This window comes from Sminthopsis crassicaudata, chromosome 4 (assembly GCF_048593235.1).
Source record: "Sminthopsis crassicaudata isolate SCR6 chromosome 4, ASM4859323v1, whole genome shotgun sequence".
Taxonomy (NCBI): Eukaryota; Metazoa; Chordata; class Mammalia; order Dasyuromorphia; family Dasyuridae; genus Sminthopsis; species Sminthopsis crassicaudata.
The window spans coordinates 108806085-108823417 of NC_133620.1; the positions used below are offsets into that span (position 1 = coordinate 108806085).

A 17333-nucleotide genomic window follows, 5' to 3' on the forward strand; every position below is an offset into this window, starting at 1 on the left:
TGTTTCCTTAAATTGAGACTTATTCACAGTTCTACCAAATAGTGCATTTCTGTCCATGTTTTCCTATTTTGTGATTTCCTCTTTTGTGATCTTTGCCAGTTTGATTAATCTGAAATGATAACTTTAGAGTTGTTTTTAACTTGCTTTTATTTCTTTCATGTTTGTTTCATATGATTCACATAATTGTTGATCACATTTATTGTATGTATGTATTGATAGTATATGTTTCCTTTTTTTGCAAACTGTGTTCTTTGTGTACTTTTCCATTGGAGAGTAACCATCACTCAGTCTCATATTTGTATCAGTTCTTCATATAGTTGAGAAATTAGTCTATATCAGAGATTTGCTTCAGTTTGCAGCATTCTTCTCTAGTCACATAGATTTTGTCAATACAAATCTTTTTTTGTTTTATTTGAAGTTGTCTATCATTTATTTTATGTTTTCTATTCTGCCCCTTGCTTAATTAAGAATTCTTCCTCTAGTCAAAGTTGTATGCCTGCCATTCTCTAAAATTTTTTTAAAAGATATAATCTTATATATTATGTTTTTGTTTGGAGTTTCATGAGGTATATGTTGTAAGATATTGGTGTAAGGAAGTCTGCCAAAGTATTTTCCACTTTCCCCTTCAATTTTTATTAAATAAAAAGTACTTACTGTATAATTAATATCCTTTGTTTTATTTAACACTTTGGTTGCTTTTGGATCTTGTTTACCTAGTCATTTCCGCTGACTGGACAAAATAATTTTGAGAGTCATTCTGTAATATGATTTGAGATCTGAAAATGCTACATTATTCTTTCCTGTTCCTTTTCCTTTCCTTCCTTTTTCTTCTCTGCTTTCAAAATTCTTGACCTTTGTTTTTCAAATTCAAGTCTGTTATTCTTTTACCTAATTTTTGGGTGTTTGGCACAGCAATACATTATTTTTCATATTTATACATATTTTGTTATATATTATCATACTTATTTAAGTTTTGACTTTGTCTTGGTATTTTGTTATTATTTGGAATGGAAGTTTTTTCCCTTCATTCTCTTTTATTAGTAATCTCCAGAAAAAGAAATGATTTTTTTCATAGTTATTTTATGCTTTGCTGTTTTGTAGAAATTACTTATTATTTTGCTTAAATTTTTCTTGAATCTTATGAATACTCTTAAGTAAATTCTCATCTACAGATAGAATTAATTTTTCTTCTTCCTATGCCTATTTTCTCATTTTGTTATTTTTATGATTAGCATTTCTAGAATAGTATCAGATTTTTAACAGTAACAATATACTTTCTTGTATTTACACTGATATTATTGGAAAACCTTCTAGTGTTTTTCCATCACAAATAATTAGATATTAAGGAAAATTCTCTTTATTCCTATGTTTTTCACTTTTTAAAAAACATGAATAAGTATCATTTTATTAAAGGCTTTTTTTTTCTGTCTCACTATAATCATATAATTAAAATATATATATATATATATATATATATATATATATATATATATATATATATATATATATTATAGTTTACCTTACATTGAACTGCATATTTTGTATTAATCTAACTTGGTCATAGTGGATCATTTTTTTGAATAATGCTGTAAATCTTTGCTAATGTTTTATTCAACATGTTTTCATTGGGTCAATTTTTATATGTATGCCTTTTCATATATATTTTAAAATTCATATTTGTCATTTTTCTAGAGCAATAATATTCTGTCGATGTGCCATCATTTATTTATTTAGTTAGGTTTTAAAAAAAATAGTTAGTATTTTTTTCTTATAATAGCTTTTTATTTTTCCAGATACATACAAAGATAGTTTTCAATATTCACCTTTTCAAAACTCTTGTTTTCCAAGTTTTCCTTCCTCTCTTCCTCCCTTTCTCCTCCTCTAGACAGCAAGCAAAACATGTTCAAGTAAATATGTACAATTCTTCTAAACATATTTCCACATTCTTCATGCTGTGCAAGAAAAATCAGATCAAAAGGGTAAAAAAAAAAATGAGGAAAAAAAAGCAAACAATAACAGTAAGGAAAAGTGAAAATACTATTTTGATCCACATTCAGTCTTCATAGTTCTCTCTTTGCATGTCGATGGCTCTTTTCATTCCAAGTCCATTGGAATTGCCTTCAATCACCCCATTGTTGAAAAAAGCCAAGAACATCACAATTGATCTTCATTTTGTGGTTGTATACAATGTTCTCTTGGTTCTATTCACTTCACTCAGCATCAGTTCCTGTAAGCCTTTTCAGGCTTTTCCAAAATCAGCTTGCTCAGTATTCCTTATAGAATAATTGTATTCCATTATATTCATATAACATAACTTAATTTGAATATTCCTCAACTGATGGGCATCCACTCAATTTCCAGATCCTTTACTACAAAAAGGGCTGCTACATTTTTGCACATGTGGGTCCTTTTCCCTTTTTTACGATCTTTTTGGGATACAGACCCAGTAGAAATTCTGCTGAATCAAAGTATATTGTGCCATTGTTTATATATAATTTTACCTCAGATGTTGAACATTTGAATTTTTTTCCCTTTTTAAATTTTTTTTTAATTTAAATTTTTTATTTAATTTAATTTTTTTATTTTTTTCTGAGTCAGGGGTTAAGTGACTTGCCCAGGGTCACACAGCTAGGAAGTGTTAAGTGTCTGAGACCAAATTTGAACCCGGGTCCTCCTGAATTCAGGGCTGGTGCTCTATCCACTGCGCCACCTAGCTGCCCCCTCCCTTTTTTAAAATAATAAAACTAATGAGTGTTTTTTTATAGGTAGGCTATTCCCTCCCCCCCCCCCCCCCCCGCCTTTTTTAGAACATTCTGAACATGTAATTCTTGTGATAAATAGCTCTTATCAATTTTTTTTTTTTTTTTTTTTTTTGGTGATGGGAGAGAATGTTTAACTGAGGGAATCCAGGGAAGGGCTTTACAGAAAAGGTAGTTCCTGAAATGAGTCTTGGAGAAAGACAAAGTTCTTGAGAGACAGAAATAAGCTTTCTAGGGATAAGAAAAGGCTTGTGAAAATGTACTTAAAAGATAATTATGAATAGAGTCTGGTTTGGCTCGAAGGTATAGTGCCTGATATGAAGTATATAAAATATATTTGGAATGGTAGGTTGAACATATTGTAGAGAGCCTTAAAATGTGGCCAAAGATTTTGCATTTTTTCTTAAAGAAAAAATTAGGACTCACTGAAGGTTTTTGAGTAGGACAGTATTATGTCCAGAATTGTACTTTAGGAAGTTGGCAGCTGTATGCTCTATTTATTCAATTCTAAGACAATAATTTACTGAGAAATTGGTGATCGTTACTAGAATGGATTTTCTCACCTGGAAGTTCCATATGTTAAAGAATTTCAGGTTTAATCCTTATCCCTATCACAAATTTTGGATTAAATTAAAATTGATTGAATTGAGAACATAAATTGCTTTAAAATCCTAAAAACACTTATAAATATCAGCTACTATAGTATTAGTTTTATTCTAATAATTATCATTGTTAAAATAGTTCTTAACCAATGTTATTAATTAGTAACATTGCCATCTATGTTAATATTTGGACAAGTTATAATGAATAATAGTTTTCAACAATTTTTATTAATACTATTTAATAATAATAATGACTTCCTTATTTAGAAGGAAGAATAGCAACAACAGCAAAGAAATCAAATATCCACTATTTCCTAAAATAGCATTTTGTAGTTATAGTTATTATTTATATTTCTGGATACTCATTGCCAGCATGAGACTGCATTCCAGGCTTTTAAAATTTTGGTTTTTTAAAAACTAATTTGATTTATAAATGAATACAATTCATTTACATATTTTTAAAAGAGAATATTTATCTTAAACTGGTTTGTAATGGTATCAGGCAATTTTGGATTCTTCTGGGATATTACCCAGTTTTTGAATTATCCATGTTCTCAATGGACCTTTTTAAGGAAAAGAAAATAAAGGTAAAGAAGGTAGAAACAAGTTAGTTATATAAGATATTATCAAAATTGTTAAAATGTTTTGGGGAAGGAATTTGGAATTAATGACAAAATTTAGATATTTGGATTACATGAATTATATAAAATCAATTGTTATACTCTGTTTCTTCTTAACATAAATAATTGACAGTTATTTAAATATAAGAGATTTTCCAGATTTGTATGTATTAAAAGTCGGAAAATTTTAAAAAAATATACCTACAAACATATGATAAAACCAGCTACTCAAAACTTTTGGCAAAGGTCAGTGAAAGGGTCATTTTACATTCTGAACTTTTTCATATAGTAATGGGCTTATTACCTTTCAATAAATCTCAATTAGAAAAAAAAGAAATTTGTATGGAATCTTTGCTGTCACTAGCAGTCTTCCCTCTCTACTTTTCCTTTCTAATTTGCTGCTTATTATCTACTGTAGACTTAACATAACGAGGCTTATTAGGTTCATGTGCTAAATTAGAACTTATGTTAAGAATGTAGGTCTATGAATAAATGTAGGAATTTAGAATTAATTCATTTTGATATTAATTTTTGGTGACTCAGAGGTTCTACTTCACTTACCGCCCCCATTTGGGTTTGTTTCTTTGGTTTTGATTGTGTCCCAAGTATCCTGGGAACTGATTTCTGTATAATTGACCTGTTACTGTGTTTCTTTTAATAAGCTTTATTGAACATTTTGTAACCTAATGTCACGTGAAAGTTGAAATTCTGAGACTGATCAGGTACTCTTATGTTTTCTTTTATTATAGATTGTTTCAAGAAGAAATCCAGAAGATGTCCAGGAGGTAACACATTACTTGTGAAAATTTTATATATTAGACTAACTTTTAGCTAAATACCACTAGAGAAATTTAACAGAATGTTTTTCTGCATGTCAATCCCAATGTATATATTTTGTATATCAAGACTGCTTCTGTGAGATTTTGTAAAGTCATGGATCAAGAATTGACTTAAGAGTCAGCAAGTGTAGGGTTAAAGTCCTACTCCTGAACCATGATGGCTATAATTGGGCTCAAGTCATTTAATATCCTTCCCCCCAACCTTCACCAAAGCTCTAAGCTTTTCTCTAACTGTAGCAGATCAGGTATTGACCTATATTAGCAGAGGTAGTTTCTTCATTGGGAATTTTCTTTTCCTGATTTAAAAAAAAAAAAAAAAATATATATATATATATATATATATATATATATATATAGGTATAGGTATAATTATCCCCCTTGTAATTTTTTTTGCTGATCTGCTCCTAGTTATATCACAACAAATTAGCATTTTGATCCTTTTTCAGATCTGTCTAGTATGATAATTTGCTAAAAGTAAAGTTTTATAGAAATATAATTAGCTAGCCCCTTTGACATTGTAACTTTCTTCATTGTGGTTTTGATATATTGTGAGTTGGCATAAGAAATTAAATGGAAAATTTTTGGGAGTTTTGTGGAAACTGCAGATAACACACAAAGGTCAGCAGATGACACAGAGCTCATGACCAAATTCTTAAACCAAATTTTAAAATAAAGTGCTCTAAACAGTAAGAAAAAGAAAACAAAATCAGACTTCTGTGGTATAAAGGGAGGACTAAAAAGTTTTGGCCCTGTGCCCCTAACTGTAATGTTGTAGAAAGGATAATTATATGCCCTTTTAGAAGGGAAAAAATTTGGTATTTGTACATGAAGAATTCCAGCTATTTAATTTTGGGATATAGGGTTTAATCGACAAGTTTGAGTAGTATGAACCCTTTGTCAATATGTTTTTCATTCCTCTATTTCACTATTAATGATACTCTTGTGAACATTTCAATGCCATTTTCTCCTTTAAAAAAAGCCAACTTATTGTTTATATCAAAATTTTGTTATAGAATTCATTATTTGAAGTTGCCCTCTGCTTAAATTGCCCATTAAATAGTTTAGTAAGAGCTTTGATGCAGCTTAATGTCTGCTGATTGATTTTCATTTTAAAAGGGATGTAGAATAAAGTTTTTTTTCTCTTTAACAAAATTGTATGTAGAATGTATTTGAGGTTATATAGAGTATTGACATAAATCATATATTTGATTTGATTTTATATGACTATAGAGAGTTCAAATTAAATGTTATTTTTTCAAATTTCATGTTGTATATTCTGGGAGTTTGACTAAATTTACCAACTCACTATGGTGCAATTCTACCAATTTAAAATATTTCTTCATAACGACTAATTTGTAAATTATAAGTTTTTGAAAATGTTGCCATTGTATTAGTGAAAGTAGATTGTAGTTCCTTTGTGAGAAATCTTGTTGGGACTGTTGTATTATAGTTTTGTAGCTTGATATTCCCCTTTTCCAGGGAGAATCCTGACTTGAATCTATCCATGAATACAATCTCTGCCATTTCCTTAATCATCAATTTTTTGGGAAAACCCTTTTTAATAACAACAGTTGGTGAACCATTCATCAAAAAACTATTGTAAGTGTCTTTCAGTCAGACTATTGCATGGTGCTTTATTAGAAATGATAATATAAAGGCATTAAAAGTCTTCCAGTATAGCTGACTTCCCCTTATTTTTAAAGTATATTCTCTAAATTATAATAAAACTGTTTTGGTTTTCTCATTAATCTCATTTCACATGCTTCTTTCTGTATAGTTATTGGTAATTGTGAAAAATGAGTCAACCAATCAGGATTTCAACTTTCCATTTGATTAAATTTTTAAAAAATCAACAACAACAAAAACAACTCCCAAAAGAAAATAGTTCTGAGAGTTGTTATTTTAGGGATCAAGTCACTCTCCAGTGGGGCCCTTTTTGCTTTTTAGCTATGTTGTGATAGATAGAAGAACTCTTGTTTGTTTTAGGTGTTAGTTCTGCTGAACATGATAGTGTCTGTATAGCTGCTTAATGTCGCAAAGTATTGGATGTAGACTTAAAGATCAGATTGAAATTCTTTTTTAGAAATACAATAAAACCTTGTGTACTTTAGGCAGGGTCCTCTTTGAAGAGTACATCAGTATGGTTTTGAGAATAGTATAATTTAGAGAAGGTTAGTATAATTGTAAGAGGCAGCTCATGTCCATAAGCAACTTGGAAAAATAAAGAGGATTATGGAAGCAGTGAAAAGCTGTAGAGTAGTTAAAAATTTGGGCTTCATAGAATTATATTCTGTCCCTCATTTACTGGAATCTCAGAAGATCCTTTATAACTTTTATAATTTTTCCCCCTGATGTTTGAATGTTTGAAATAATTGATCCATTCACTTGGATCACTTGGAATTATTATTTTTTACAATAAATTCAGTTTATCCTTTTCTCCTCCATTTTCCTTCTTCTCTCAGTTCTTTTTTTTTTCCTCCTTCTCAATTATTTATTTATTTATCAAAGCAGTCATGGTAACTCTGAAAGATTATAACTGCTGAGAAGGTTATATAGGTAGTTGTTGCTTCTAACAATAGTAGAAATCAAAGCAGTAAAGGATGCAATCTAAGATGAAAAAAAATTAAGAAGCAGGAAATACTTCCTGCTCTTTTCATGATTGCTGTTTTCCATATGGGCACTACATTTTGTTAATGAAACTTGGGATAGTTTCTAAGTGTTCTTTCGTAATAGGAATTGTCTAAGTTGTTTTCATGATTGAGAGAAATTTAGGCCTAAAAAAATAAGAATGGATATACAAGTAGCAAAGCAGAGGTTAAAAAACAAACCAAAAGATTTTAGACTAATATGAGAAAACTCATGAAAGAATAATATGGCAATATTGATTTAATAGAAAAGTGAAGAATCAATAGATCTGAAAGTTGAGGCTGAAGACAATGAGAAAAGACAATGATAATTAAGAAAACTAATCATAAAATTGAAGATCAAGCTACAGAATCTAAAAGCCTTTTCTGGGCTGACTGTGATTATATTAAAGGATCAGTCAAAAAGTCTCAAATAAACTTTTTTTTATTAATTTTATAATTATACATTTTTTTTGACAGTATATATGCATGAGTAATTTTTTTATGACATTATCCCTTGTATTCATTTTTCCAGATTTTCCCCTCCCTCCCTCTACTCCCTTCCCTAGATGACAGGCAATCTTATACATTTTACATGTGTTACAGTATAACCTAGATATAATATATGTGTGTAAATCCAATTTTCTTGTTGCACGTTAAGTATTGGATTTAGAAGGTATAAGTAACCTGGGTAGATAGATAGTTGTGCTAATATTTTACATTCAATTCCCAGTGTTCCTTCTCTGGGTGTAGTTGTTTCTGTCCATCATTGATCAGCTGGAAGTGAGTTGGATCTTCTTTATGTTGAAGATATCCACTTCCATCAGAATACATCTTCATACAGTATTGTTGTTGAAGTTTATAGTGATCTTCTGGTTCTGCTCATTTCACTTAGCATCAGTTGATGTAAGTCTCTCCAAGCCTCTCTGTATTCCTCCTGCTGGTCATTTCTTACAGAGCAATAATATTCCATAGCCTTCATATACCATAATTTACCCAACCATTCTCCAATTGATGGACATCCATTCATCTTCCAGTTTCTAGCCACTACGAAAAGAGCTGCTACAAACATTTTGGCACACACAGGTCCCTTTCCCCTCTTTAGTATTTCTTTGGAATATAAGCCCAGTAGTAGCACTGCTGCATCAAAGGGTATGCACAGTTTGATAACTTTTTGGGCATAGTTACAGATTGCTCTCCAGAATGACCAGATTCTTTCACAACTCCACCAACAATGTATCAGTCTCCCAGTTTTCCCACATCCCCTCTAACATTCATCATTATTTGTTCATGTCATCTTAGCCAATCTGACAGGTGTGTAGTGATAGATATCTCAGAGTTGTCTTAATTTGCATTTCTCTGATCAGTAGTGATTTGGAACACTTTCATATGAGTGGATATAGTTTCAATTTCATTATCTGAGAATTGTCTGTTCATATCCTTTGACCGTTTATCAATTGGAGAATGGTTTGATTTCTTATAAATTAGGATCGATTCTCTATATATTTTGGAAATGAGGCCTTTATCAGAACCTTTAACTGTAAAAATATTTTCCCAATTTGTTACTTCCCTTCTAATCTTGTTTACATTAGTTTTGTTTGTACAGAAACTTTTTAGTGTGATGTAATCAAAATCTTCTATTTTGTGATCAATAATGATCTCTAGTTCTCTTCTGGTCATAAATTCCTTCCTCCTCCACTGGTCTGAGAGGTAGACTATTCTCTGTTCCTCTAATCTATTTATGATCTCATTCTTTATGCCTAAATCATGGACCCATTTTGATCTTATCTTGGTATATGGTGTTAAGTGTGGATCCATATCTAATTTTTGGCATACTAATTTCCAGTTTTCCCAACAGTTTTTTTTTCAAATAATGAATTTTTATCCCTAATGTTGGTATCTTTGGGTTTATCAAACACTAGATTGCTATAGATGTAGCCTTTTTTGTCCTTTGTACCTAATCTGTTCCACTGATTGACTGGTCTATTTCTTAGCCAATACCAAATGGTTTTGGTGACTGCTGCTATATAATATAGCTTTAGATCAGGTATACCTAGACAACCTTCATCTGACCTTTTTTTCATTAATTCCCTTGAAATTCTCGACCTTTTATTCTTCCATATGAACTTTATTGTTATTTTTTCTAGGTCACTAAAATAGTTTCTTGGGAGTCTGGTTGGTATAGCACTAAAGAAATAGATTAGATAAACTTTTTTTGTTAAAAAAAAAAAATTTACTTTATCTGGCTTCTTTATATATTGGAAGCCAAGCTGGGTGGTCAGTAAGCAAGCCACTGGCTCTGGAGTTAGGACACCCGAGTTGAAATTTGGCCTCAGATATTTATTAGTTGTGTGATTTTGGACAAATCACTTAACCTTGATTGCCTTGCTCTGTGTGTGTGTGTATGTGTGTGTACATGCACACATATCACATTGCATAAATATATATCTTATGCAGAAAGTTCACACTCATCACTTTATTTTTCTGGGATCAGGTAAATAGAACAATAGGTTTAATGTTATGTTTTGTGGTGGATACAACATTTTGGGGAAAATTTACTGTTACTTATATATCATTGTGTTTTTTTTTTTTTTTTGTTTTTTGTTTTTTGTTTTTTGTTTTTTGTAAAGTCTCCCATCAATTTTAGGTCTGTGTTTGGTATTTTTATTGGCCTTGGATGCTAATAATTACATTTGATATTGTAATTTCTGGTTGTGCTTTTACCCACATCTCCATTTTAAAGACTTTGGAAACATCAAAGATTAAAGAAAATAATAGGTCATGGAATTTCCCCTGCCTTCTTAACTATTTTTGAATAAAAGAGACTTTGTTTTATTTTTGTTTTTTACTACTTTTATATTTTGAGGTGCTTTGTATTCTTCAGGTTCTTTGAAAGTTTGGATTTACCCTTGCATCTTCCAGCTGTAATGAGAAAATGACTTATGGAAAGATAAGGAAATATAAATCATTACTTTGCAGTTTCAGTTCTTTTTCTAAAATCTTATCTATTATTATTATATGTATTATACTTTTAGCTACTCTTTTGGCTAGATTTTTTGATTACTAGAAAAGTTCTAGAATCTTCATTTTACTGATTATTTTTGATTTCATTAAAATGTCCTAAATATAAATTTAAATATTTTCTGTATATTGAGTTGTTTCAGTATTTTTGGAAGCCCAGTAGTAGAGAGAACAGTTAGTATATTAGATTTTACATTCTTTTTTAAATTCTCTTTACTAGATAATTAAAAAAAAAAAAAACTGAGTATGGCAACTATCCTATTGAAAGATATATAGGTTATTTACTCACCTTGATTTCCTCACTTATTTCTTTATAAAATTATATTTTACCAATTATTTTGTTGTAGCAATGTAATAAGAGGCCATAATACTTAGTACAATTAATTGTCTGCAACATTCAAGAACTGTCTCAGACACTTACTAGTTATGTCAGTTAACCTTTTAGGACCTCAGTTTCCTCGTCTGTAAAATTAGAATAAAAATAGTTATATGACCTATGTTAAAAGGTTGGTTTTGAAAAAAGTACTATAGAGTTCTCAAAATGCTACATAAATGAGGTTATTTATTATTATTATTATTATTGAAGAGAGATTATTTTAACTTATCTAACTTTGTGTTTCTGAGACTAGTGACTACCTTAGATATAATAACAACTTAAAGCTCGACAAATGTTATAAGATGATGAACATAGCAATCAGTTGCAAAATAGCATTGCTAGCATCAAAGTCCAAGACAGTGGCTTATATACCTGTATAATAATAAAGTAAAATCAGTTTTCTTGTGCATCAGGATAACTACATAAACATGTATACATATATTGTATTTAATATATACTTTAATATATTTAACATATATTAGACTAGCTGCCATTTAGGGGAGAAGGTGGAGGGAAGGAGAAAAGTTGGAACAGAAGGTTTTGCAAGGGTCAGTATTAAAAAATTATCCATACATATGTTTTGTAAATAAAAAACTATTTAAAAAAATAAAATCGGGGCAGCTAGGTGGCACAGTGGATAGAGCACTATCCCTGAAATCAGGAGAATCTGAGTTTAAATCTGGCCTCAGACACTTAACATTTCCTAGTTGTGTGACCCTGGGCAAGTCACTTTAACCCCAATTGCCTCAGCCAAAAAAAAAAAAAAAAAAGTAAAATCACTGTTCTTGGTAGAAATAGGTGGAAAGTATATGCAAAAAGAGTAACTACATAGCTATATTTCTTTATACACATATTGCAGATGTGACATTAACTACTAGATCAAATTGAAGAGTCATAGACCAGTGATTAGATCCATTTTTTTAAAAAAAGTTTTAATAATAGTTTTTTATTTTCAAAATACATGCAAAGATAGTTTTCAGCATTCACCCTTGCAAAACCTTGTATTCCAGATTTTTCTCCATCCTTTCTACCTACCCCTAGATACCAAGTAATCCAATATAATTTAAACATATATAGTTCTTCTAAATGTATTTCCACATTTATCATGCTATATAGGAAAGTAGATCCACTTTTAAGAATAGCTATGAAGTTTGTAGCTAATCTCTACTTTTTGGAGCAAGTTTATTAATGGTTAAGCAGTTTTATCAGTCTTAAAGCTGTATTTCATATTAGTTTGTAAGGTAGGAACAATGTCCTAGAACCTAGCAGTTTACCAACTTATTTTTAGCACAACTTAAATGGGTCTTATCTATGTATAGTTAGGTTGATGGAAAATATTCTCTAAGATTAAAGTGAAACACAATTTTAGGTATCTTGTCAGAGTTGTAGAATAGGACGGAACAGTAATAGCAGATACAGTCACTCAGTATGCAGTAGTCAAAGAAAAATGTTTCTTTGTTCAAAAGGGATGATTTACTTATCATTTGGAATAGAACAACACTAAAGATGGTCTTCTAAAATTAGCATACCATAGCTGCATAGGAAACAAAATCTTTTTCTGTGTGCAAAAAATTTAGTGATCTAAGGGACTTTTGCTTTTAGCCATAGAGATTTCATTTTTAACTGCTTTCTAAAACTCTTGATGACTGACCACCTTGAGGCATCATATTGTCTGAATCTTAATGGGTTTTATACTTATTGGTTGCTGAGATCTGCTATATCATCACTTACCTTTTTTCTTTTGTAATGTGACCAAAGATATGATTTTGTCATTTGTTCCTTTCTATTTCTTTCAAATCACAATAATGTATTTTTGGGGTTTATTTAAAAGGGGAAAGATAACCAAATTTGAAATAATATACTAGAGTAGGGTAATTAGAAGTTAATATAAAAGAGGAATTATTCAGTCCTACATGAATGCAATGTAAACTTTATAACTTAAGCTTCCAATTTCTAAGACTCAGTTTGGCTTTTGTAATTCTCTTTAGGTTAGGAAGACCTTTAGCCCAAGAAATGAATAAGCCCCAGAACAACATTACCAACTTTGAATTGGTTTAGAGGAGATGATGATTCAAACTCATTGGTCTTTTTTTTTTCCCCCTGAGGCTGGGGTTAAGTGACTTGCCCAGGGTCACAGAGCTAGGAAGTGTTAAGTGTCTGATACCAGATTTGAACTCGGGTCCTCCTGAATTCAAGGCTAGTGCTCTATCCACTGTGCCACCTAGCTGCCCTGTAAACTCATTAGTTCTTTATGTGATCCTAGATTTACTCTCAGTCTTCTAATCTACATTGTATGATTGCCTTTTTGGATGTTTCACACCTAATCACTTACTGAACATCTAATAAATACACAAAACAGGTAAAGAACAGGTTTCCAATTACGTCTGAGACATGAAAGTACCAATTTCCTGGAAATATCATCTGTCCATTTTTCTATCAGTATATTTAGCACAAAGTATTCAATAGTTGTATATAATATCAAAGTTGCTTTTGATCATGAGTTAGTCTTTTCAACTAAGTGTATTCATTTGGATATAGCATTATCAACAACATCATCTTTAAATATGAAGATCATATTTTAGGTTATATTATCTTCTCAGGATGAACCAGCCAAAATTAGATGCTTAGTTTTCATATTCAAAATATTATTAGATATCGAATAATAATATGAGTGCCTAGAAGCATGTAAAATCAAATGATGTTCTGGTTCTGTTTTTGTAAAAGTCATGATTTAAATTTAGATCAAGACATATGTAATTTTTATAGCTCCATTGTTTAAAAGTGACTTATGATGATTCATTTATTAGAAAGTGATAATAAGATCCTAAAAATTAGTATGCTGATGAATTTAAAACAGCTATTGTTTTATTCTTAGTTATAAATAAGTCACTGAAAAGCATTTTAGTGAATTTAAATAGTAAAAATAAAGTGAAGTGAAGTAAAAAGTGTTCATTTTCCTGCATCTTGTGAATTTGAACTTTGTATGATAATTCATTTCTGAGAGGTTATATATCAGGCAGGTAAAATTTGTCATTTATAATTATAGAGTGGAAGGGATATTCAAAATAATATACATTTATGATCTCTTATGAGTTAACCAATCTTAAAAGAGAAAGATGCAATGAAGTAGTAATACAAAAAAAGGAGTATTTATAAATTCAAAACAGACATTTAATGCCCATTTGTGATTGCCAAAGTTATTAGAACTATTAAACACAAGGTCTTCTGATTTTTAGGTCAGTACTCTTTCTACTATACTATACTATCGTTTTCTTCTCTTGACTTACAGAAAGAATACCACTTAAAATAATGAAAAACAATATTTTTTGATGAAAAAAAATTTTTTTTCCTTTGATACCTATAATGCTGTCATTATTCATTTTTCTTTCCTTTTTTTTGGACTTAATAGTGTTTTATTTTTTTCCAGTTACATGTAAAGATAGTTTTATCTTTGTAAGATTAATTTCTACATTATTCTTTCTCCATTTCTTCTCCTTTCCCTCCCCCCTTTCTCATGACAGCAAGATAAGCTTTACATGTATAGTCATATTAAACATATTTCTACTTTAGTAATGTTGTGAAAGAAGAACCAGACAAAAAGGAAAAACAATGAGAAAGAAAAACAAAATCAAAATAAAAAAAAAATAGTATGTTTTGATCTACATTCAGACACCATACTATAGTTCTTTCTCTGGATGTGATCATGAGTCCCCTTGTTTTGGATCATTTCATTGCTGAGAAGAGTTAACTCTATCATAGTTGATCATTGCACAGTATTCTGTGTACAATGTTTTCCTGGTTCTACTTATCTCACTCAGCATCAGTTCATGTAAGTCTTCCCAGGTTTTTCTGAAATTTGTTTACTTAACATTTCTTATAGAGCATTACATTCATATATACCACAGCTTGTTCAGCCATTTACCAATTGATGGACATTTCCTCAATTTCCAATTCTTTGGCACTACAAAAAAGGATGTTTCATTTTTTTATTTTAGATATCTTAATGAACATAAAATTAAATGCCATACAATTTATGTATCTTGCTACTAAATATCACTTTTTTCATTCTTTTCACCAGCTGTAATTGATTTTTCTTTGGAATTCTAGGCACACAGTTAATTCTGATGGATCTAATATGTTTCTATTGAGAAGAGAAGGAATTTATTCTCTAAAAACTAAGCATAAGGTGCCTTTCTAAGGTCATCAGAATTGTAAGTTTTTCTGTAATATATTAAATATCATTGAACTGTTGCTTGATAATTCCTTTAGTGTTCTAATTATTTAAAAAAAAATCTGCCAAACCAAAAAGCAGGGTTTGAAATTGAAAGGCACTATCATAGATATCCACATTTTTTAAAAAATGGATTATTCTATTGAATGTTATTTTTTCAGTATTAGCATTTATTTTCATATGACAGATTTTGGGTATAATATGTAGGTAGTCTTTCTGTAATGTAGACATAGGCGACTCCAGTTTACTTACATTTTTCAGGCTATAGATAGTGAAAGAAGTGCCATTATCTTGCAGTGAGCAAAATCCAATGTATAAAGCCTTTCACCTGGGTTCAAAAATTCAGTTGTACAAGTGCAAAATAGGGTACCCATGGTTACATAGCAGTTTGAAAAAGTTCTGGGAATTTTAGTGGACTGCAAGCTAAATATGAGTCAGGAATTTGATGTGGCAATCAAAAAAGCTACTGTGATAACTGTGATATGAATTATCATAGGTATAGCTTCTAATAATGAGGAATGATTATTCTTTTGTGCTCTGATATAGTTAGACTAGTATGGGCTAGTATTATTATATTCAAGTCTGGGTAACACAATTTAAGAAGGACATTGATAAGTTGGCAAGCATCTAGAGGACTACAACCTGTGTAAAAAAGAGCTTTTGTTTATGTAATATGAATAGTGGTCAAAGAAACTTTATATAGAGGAGACCTGTGGGGGTTACTTGACTAATGTCTTTTGGGATTTGAAAGCCTTTTAGATGTGAGAAGGATTAGACTTGTTTTGCTTGACTCTAGAGGACAGAACCAACAATTGATTGGAAGTTGCAAAAAGGCATGTTTAAACTCCACAACAGGTTCCTGATAGTGAGAACTTTTTGCAAGTGGAATGGCTTGCCTTGGAAGTGGTAGATTTCCCTTAATGGAGATATTCAAACAGAAGCTAAATAATGTGGCAAGTGTTTTTCTGTGTTGGTTTTGTTACAGCTATTTCATTAAGATGACTAGCTGCATAACAAACTGGAGCTTGCTGAAAGCTTTAGCTGAGATGTCAAATTTTAGCTCTGGTGATTAACTGATTAGTGAGAAAAGACTTTCTAGCCATAGCTATTTAAGATGAGTTTGTCATTGCTATTGTGTTAAGTGGTTTCAGTTAATTTGCAACTCTCAGTTTTGTCTCATGTTTTTATCTTATCTGTTGTCTTTCCCCTTCTTTCTGTTCTTTGATATATGAATCTTTATCTTCTTTTTTCCTCCCTAAAATTCTATTCTATATATCCTACTTGATATAATTAAGACCTATATGAAATTGCTGAGCCTTTTGGGACCCAGTGGCTTTTATAAAACTGAGTATATGCTCTGATTATAGGAGGCATTTAGGTGGTACAGTGGATAGAACTTGGGCCTGGAGTCAGGAAGACCTGAATTCCTGTCTGGCCTCAAATCCTATTTCTGTGATCCTGGGCAAGTAACTTAACCATTGTTTGCCTTAATCCATTGGAGAAAGAAATGGCAAACCACTTCAAAATCCTTGCCAAGAAAATTCCATGAACACAGAAATCTTCCCAAAGATTTGGATATAAATGACTAAACAACAACATGCTCTGAGTGAATAACCAGTAGGTTTTCCTTCCCATTCTTTGTGTGTTGAAAATTTTGATTGGCAACAGTATTTATCAATGAAACTTTGGACAGTTTTTTCTTAAGTCAATGACAACTTTGTTAGATATGTGGGAATACAGATTCCTTTAGGATATGATGTCCTTTCAACTCTTAAGATTCTGATGTTAATTTAATGAAGCATGACTATTAAAAAGTTGGAATTTTGGTAATTTAGTGCTGTTTGTTATAAATTTTAATTTTTTTCTTTTTCCCTTTGCCAAATAGATATGTCCTAGATCTTACAGATCTGGAATTCTTAACTTGTGATCTGTGAACTTTGTTTTTTAAAAAGAATATTTTTGTAATTATCTCAATATAATTGGTTTCCTTTGAGAGCCTATGTTTTTTATTTTGTACTTTTAAAAAACATTATTTTCAGATGAAGTCCATGGGCTTCATGAGACAGCCAAAATAGTCTGTGATACAAAAAAAGTTAAGAACTAGTGTCCTAGATTATTAAAACCATCAAAAGAACATGAGCTCTTTGAGAGCAGGGGCTATATTTTCTATTTCTAACCCTAGGAGTTAGATTGGTGTTTGACACATATTAAATACTTAATATGTTCTTCATTCATGAATTAACTGGTCAGGTTTTTTGATC

At 30.6% G+C, this 17333-nt stretch overlaps 1 protein-coding gene across 2 annotated transcripts in view; it reads left to right on the forward strand.

The window, feature by feature from the left end:
* RPS6KC1 (ribosomal protein S6 kinase C1) overlaps window positions 1-17333 on the forward strand; it is a 208648-nt gene that overhangs the window by 20608 nt on the left and 170707 nt on the right. For both annotated transcript variants that reach the window (XM_074309136.1, XM_074309138.1), the window contains exon 2: window positions 4731-4766. In XM_074309136.1, the coding sequence (XP_074165237.1) occupies window positions 4731-4766 (36 nt within the window). The remainder of the gene's footprint in view (window positions 1-4730; window positions 4767-17333) is intronic.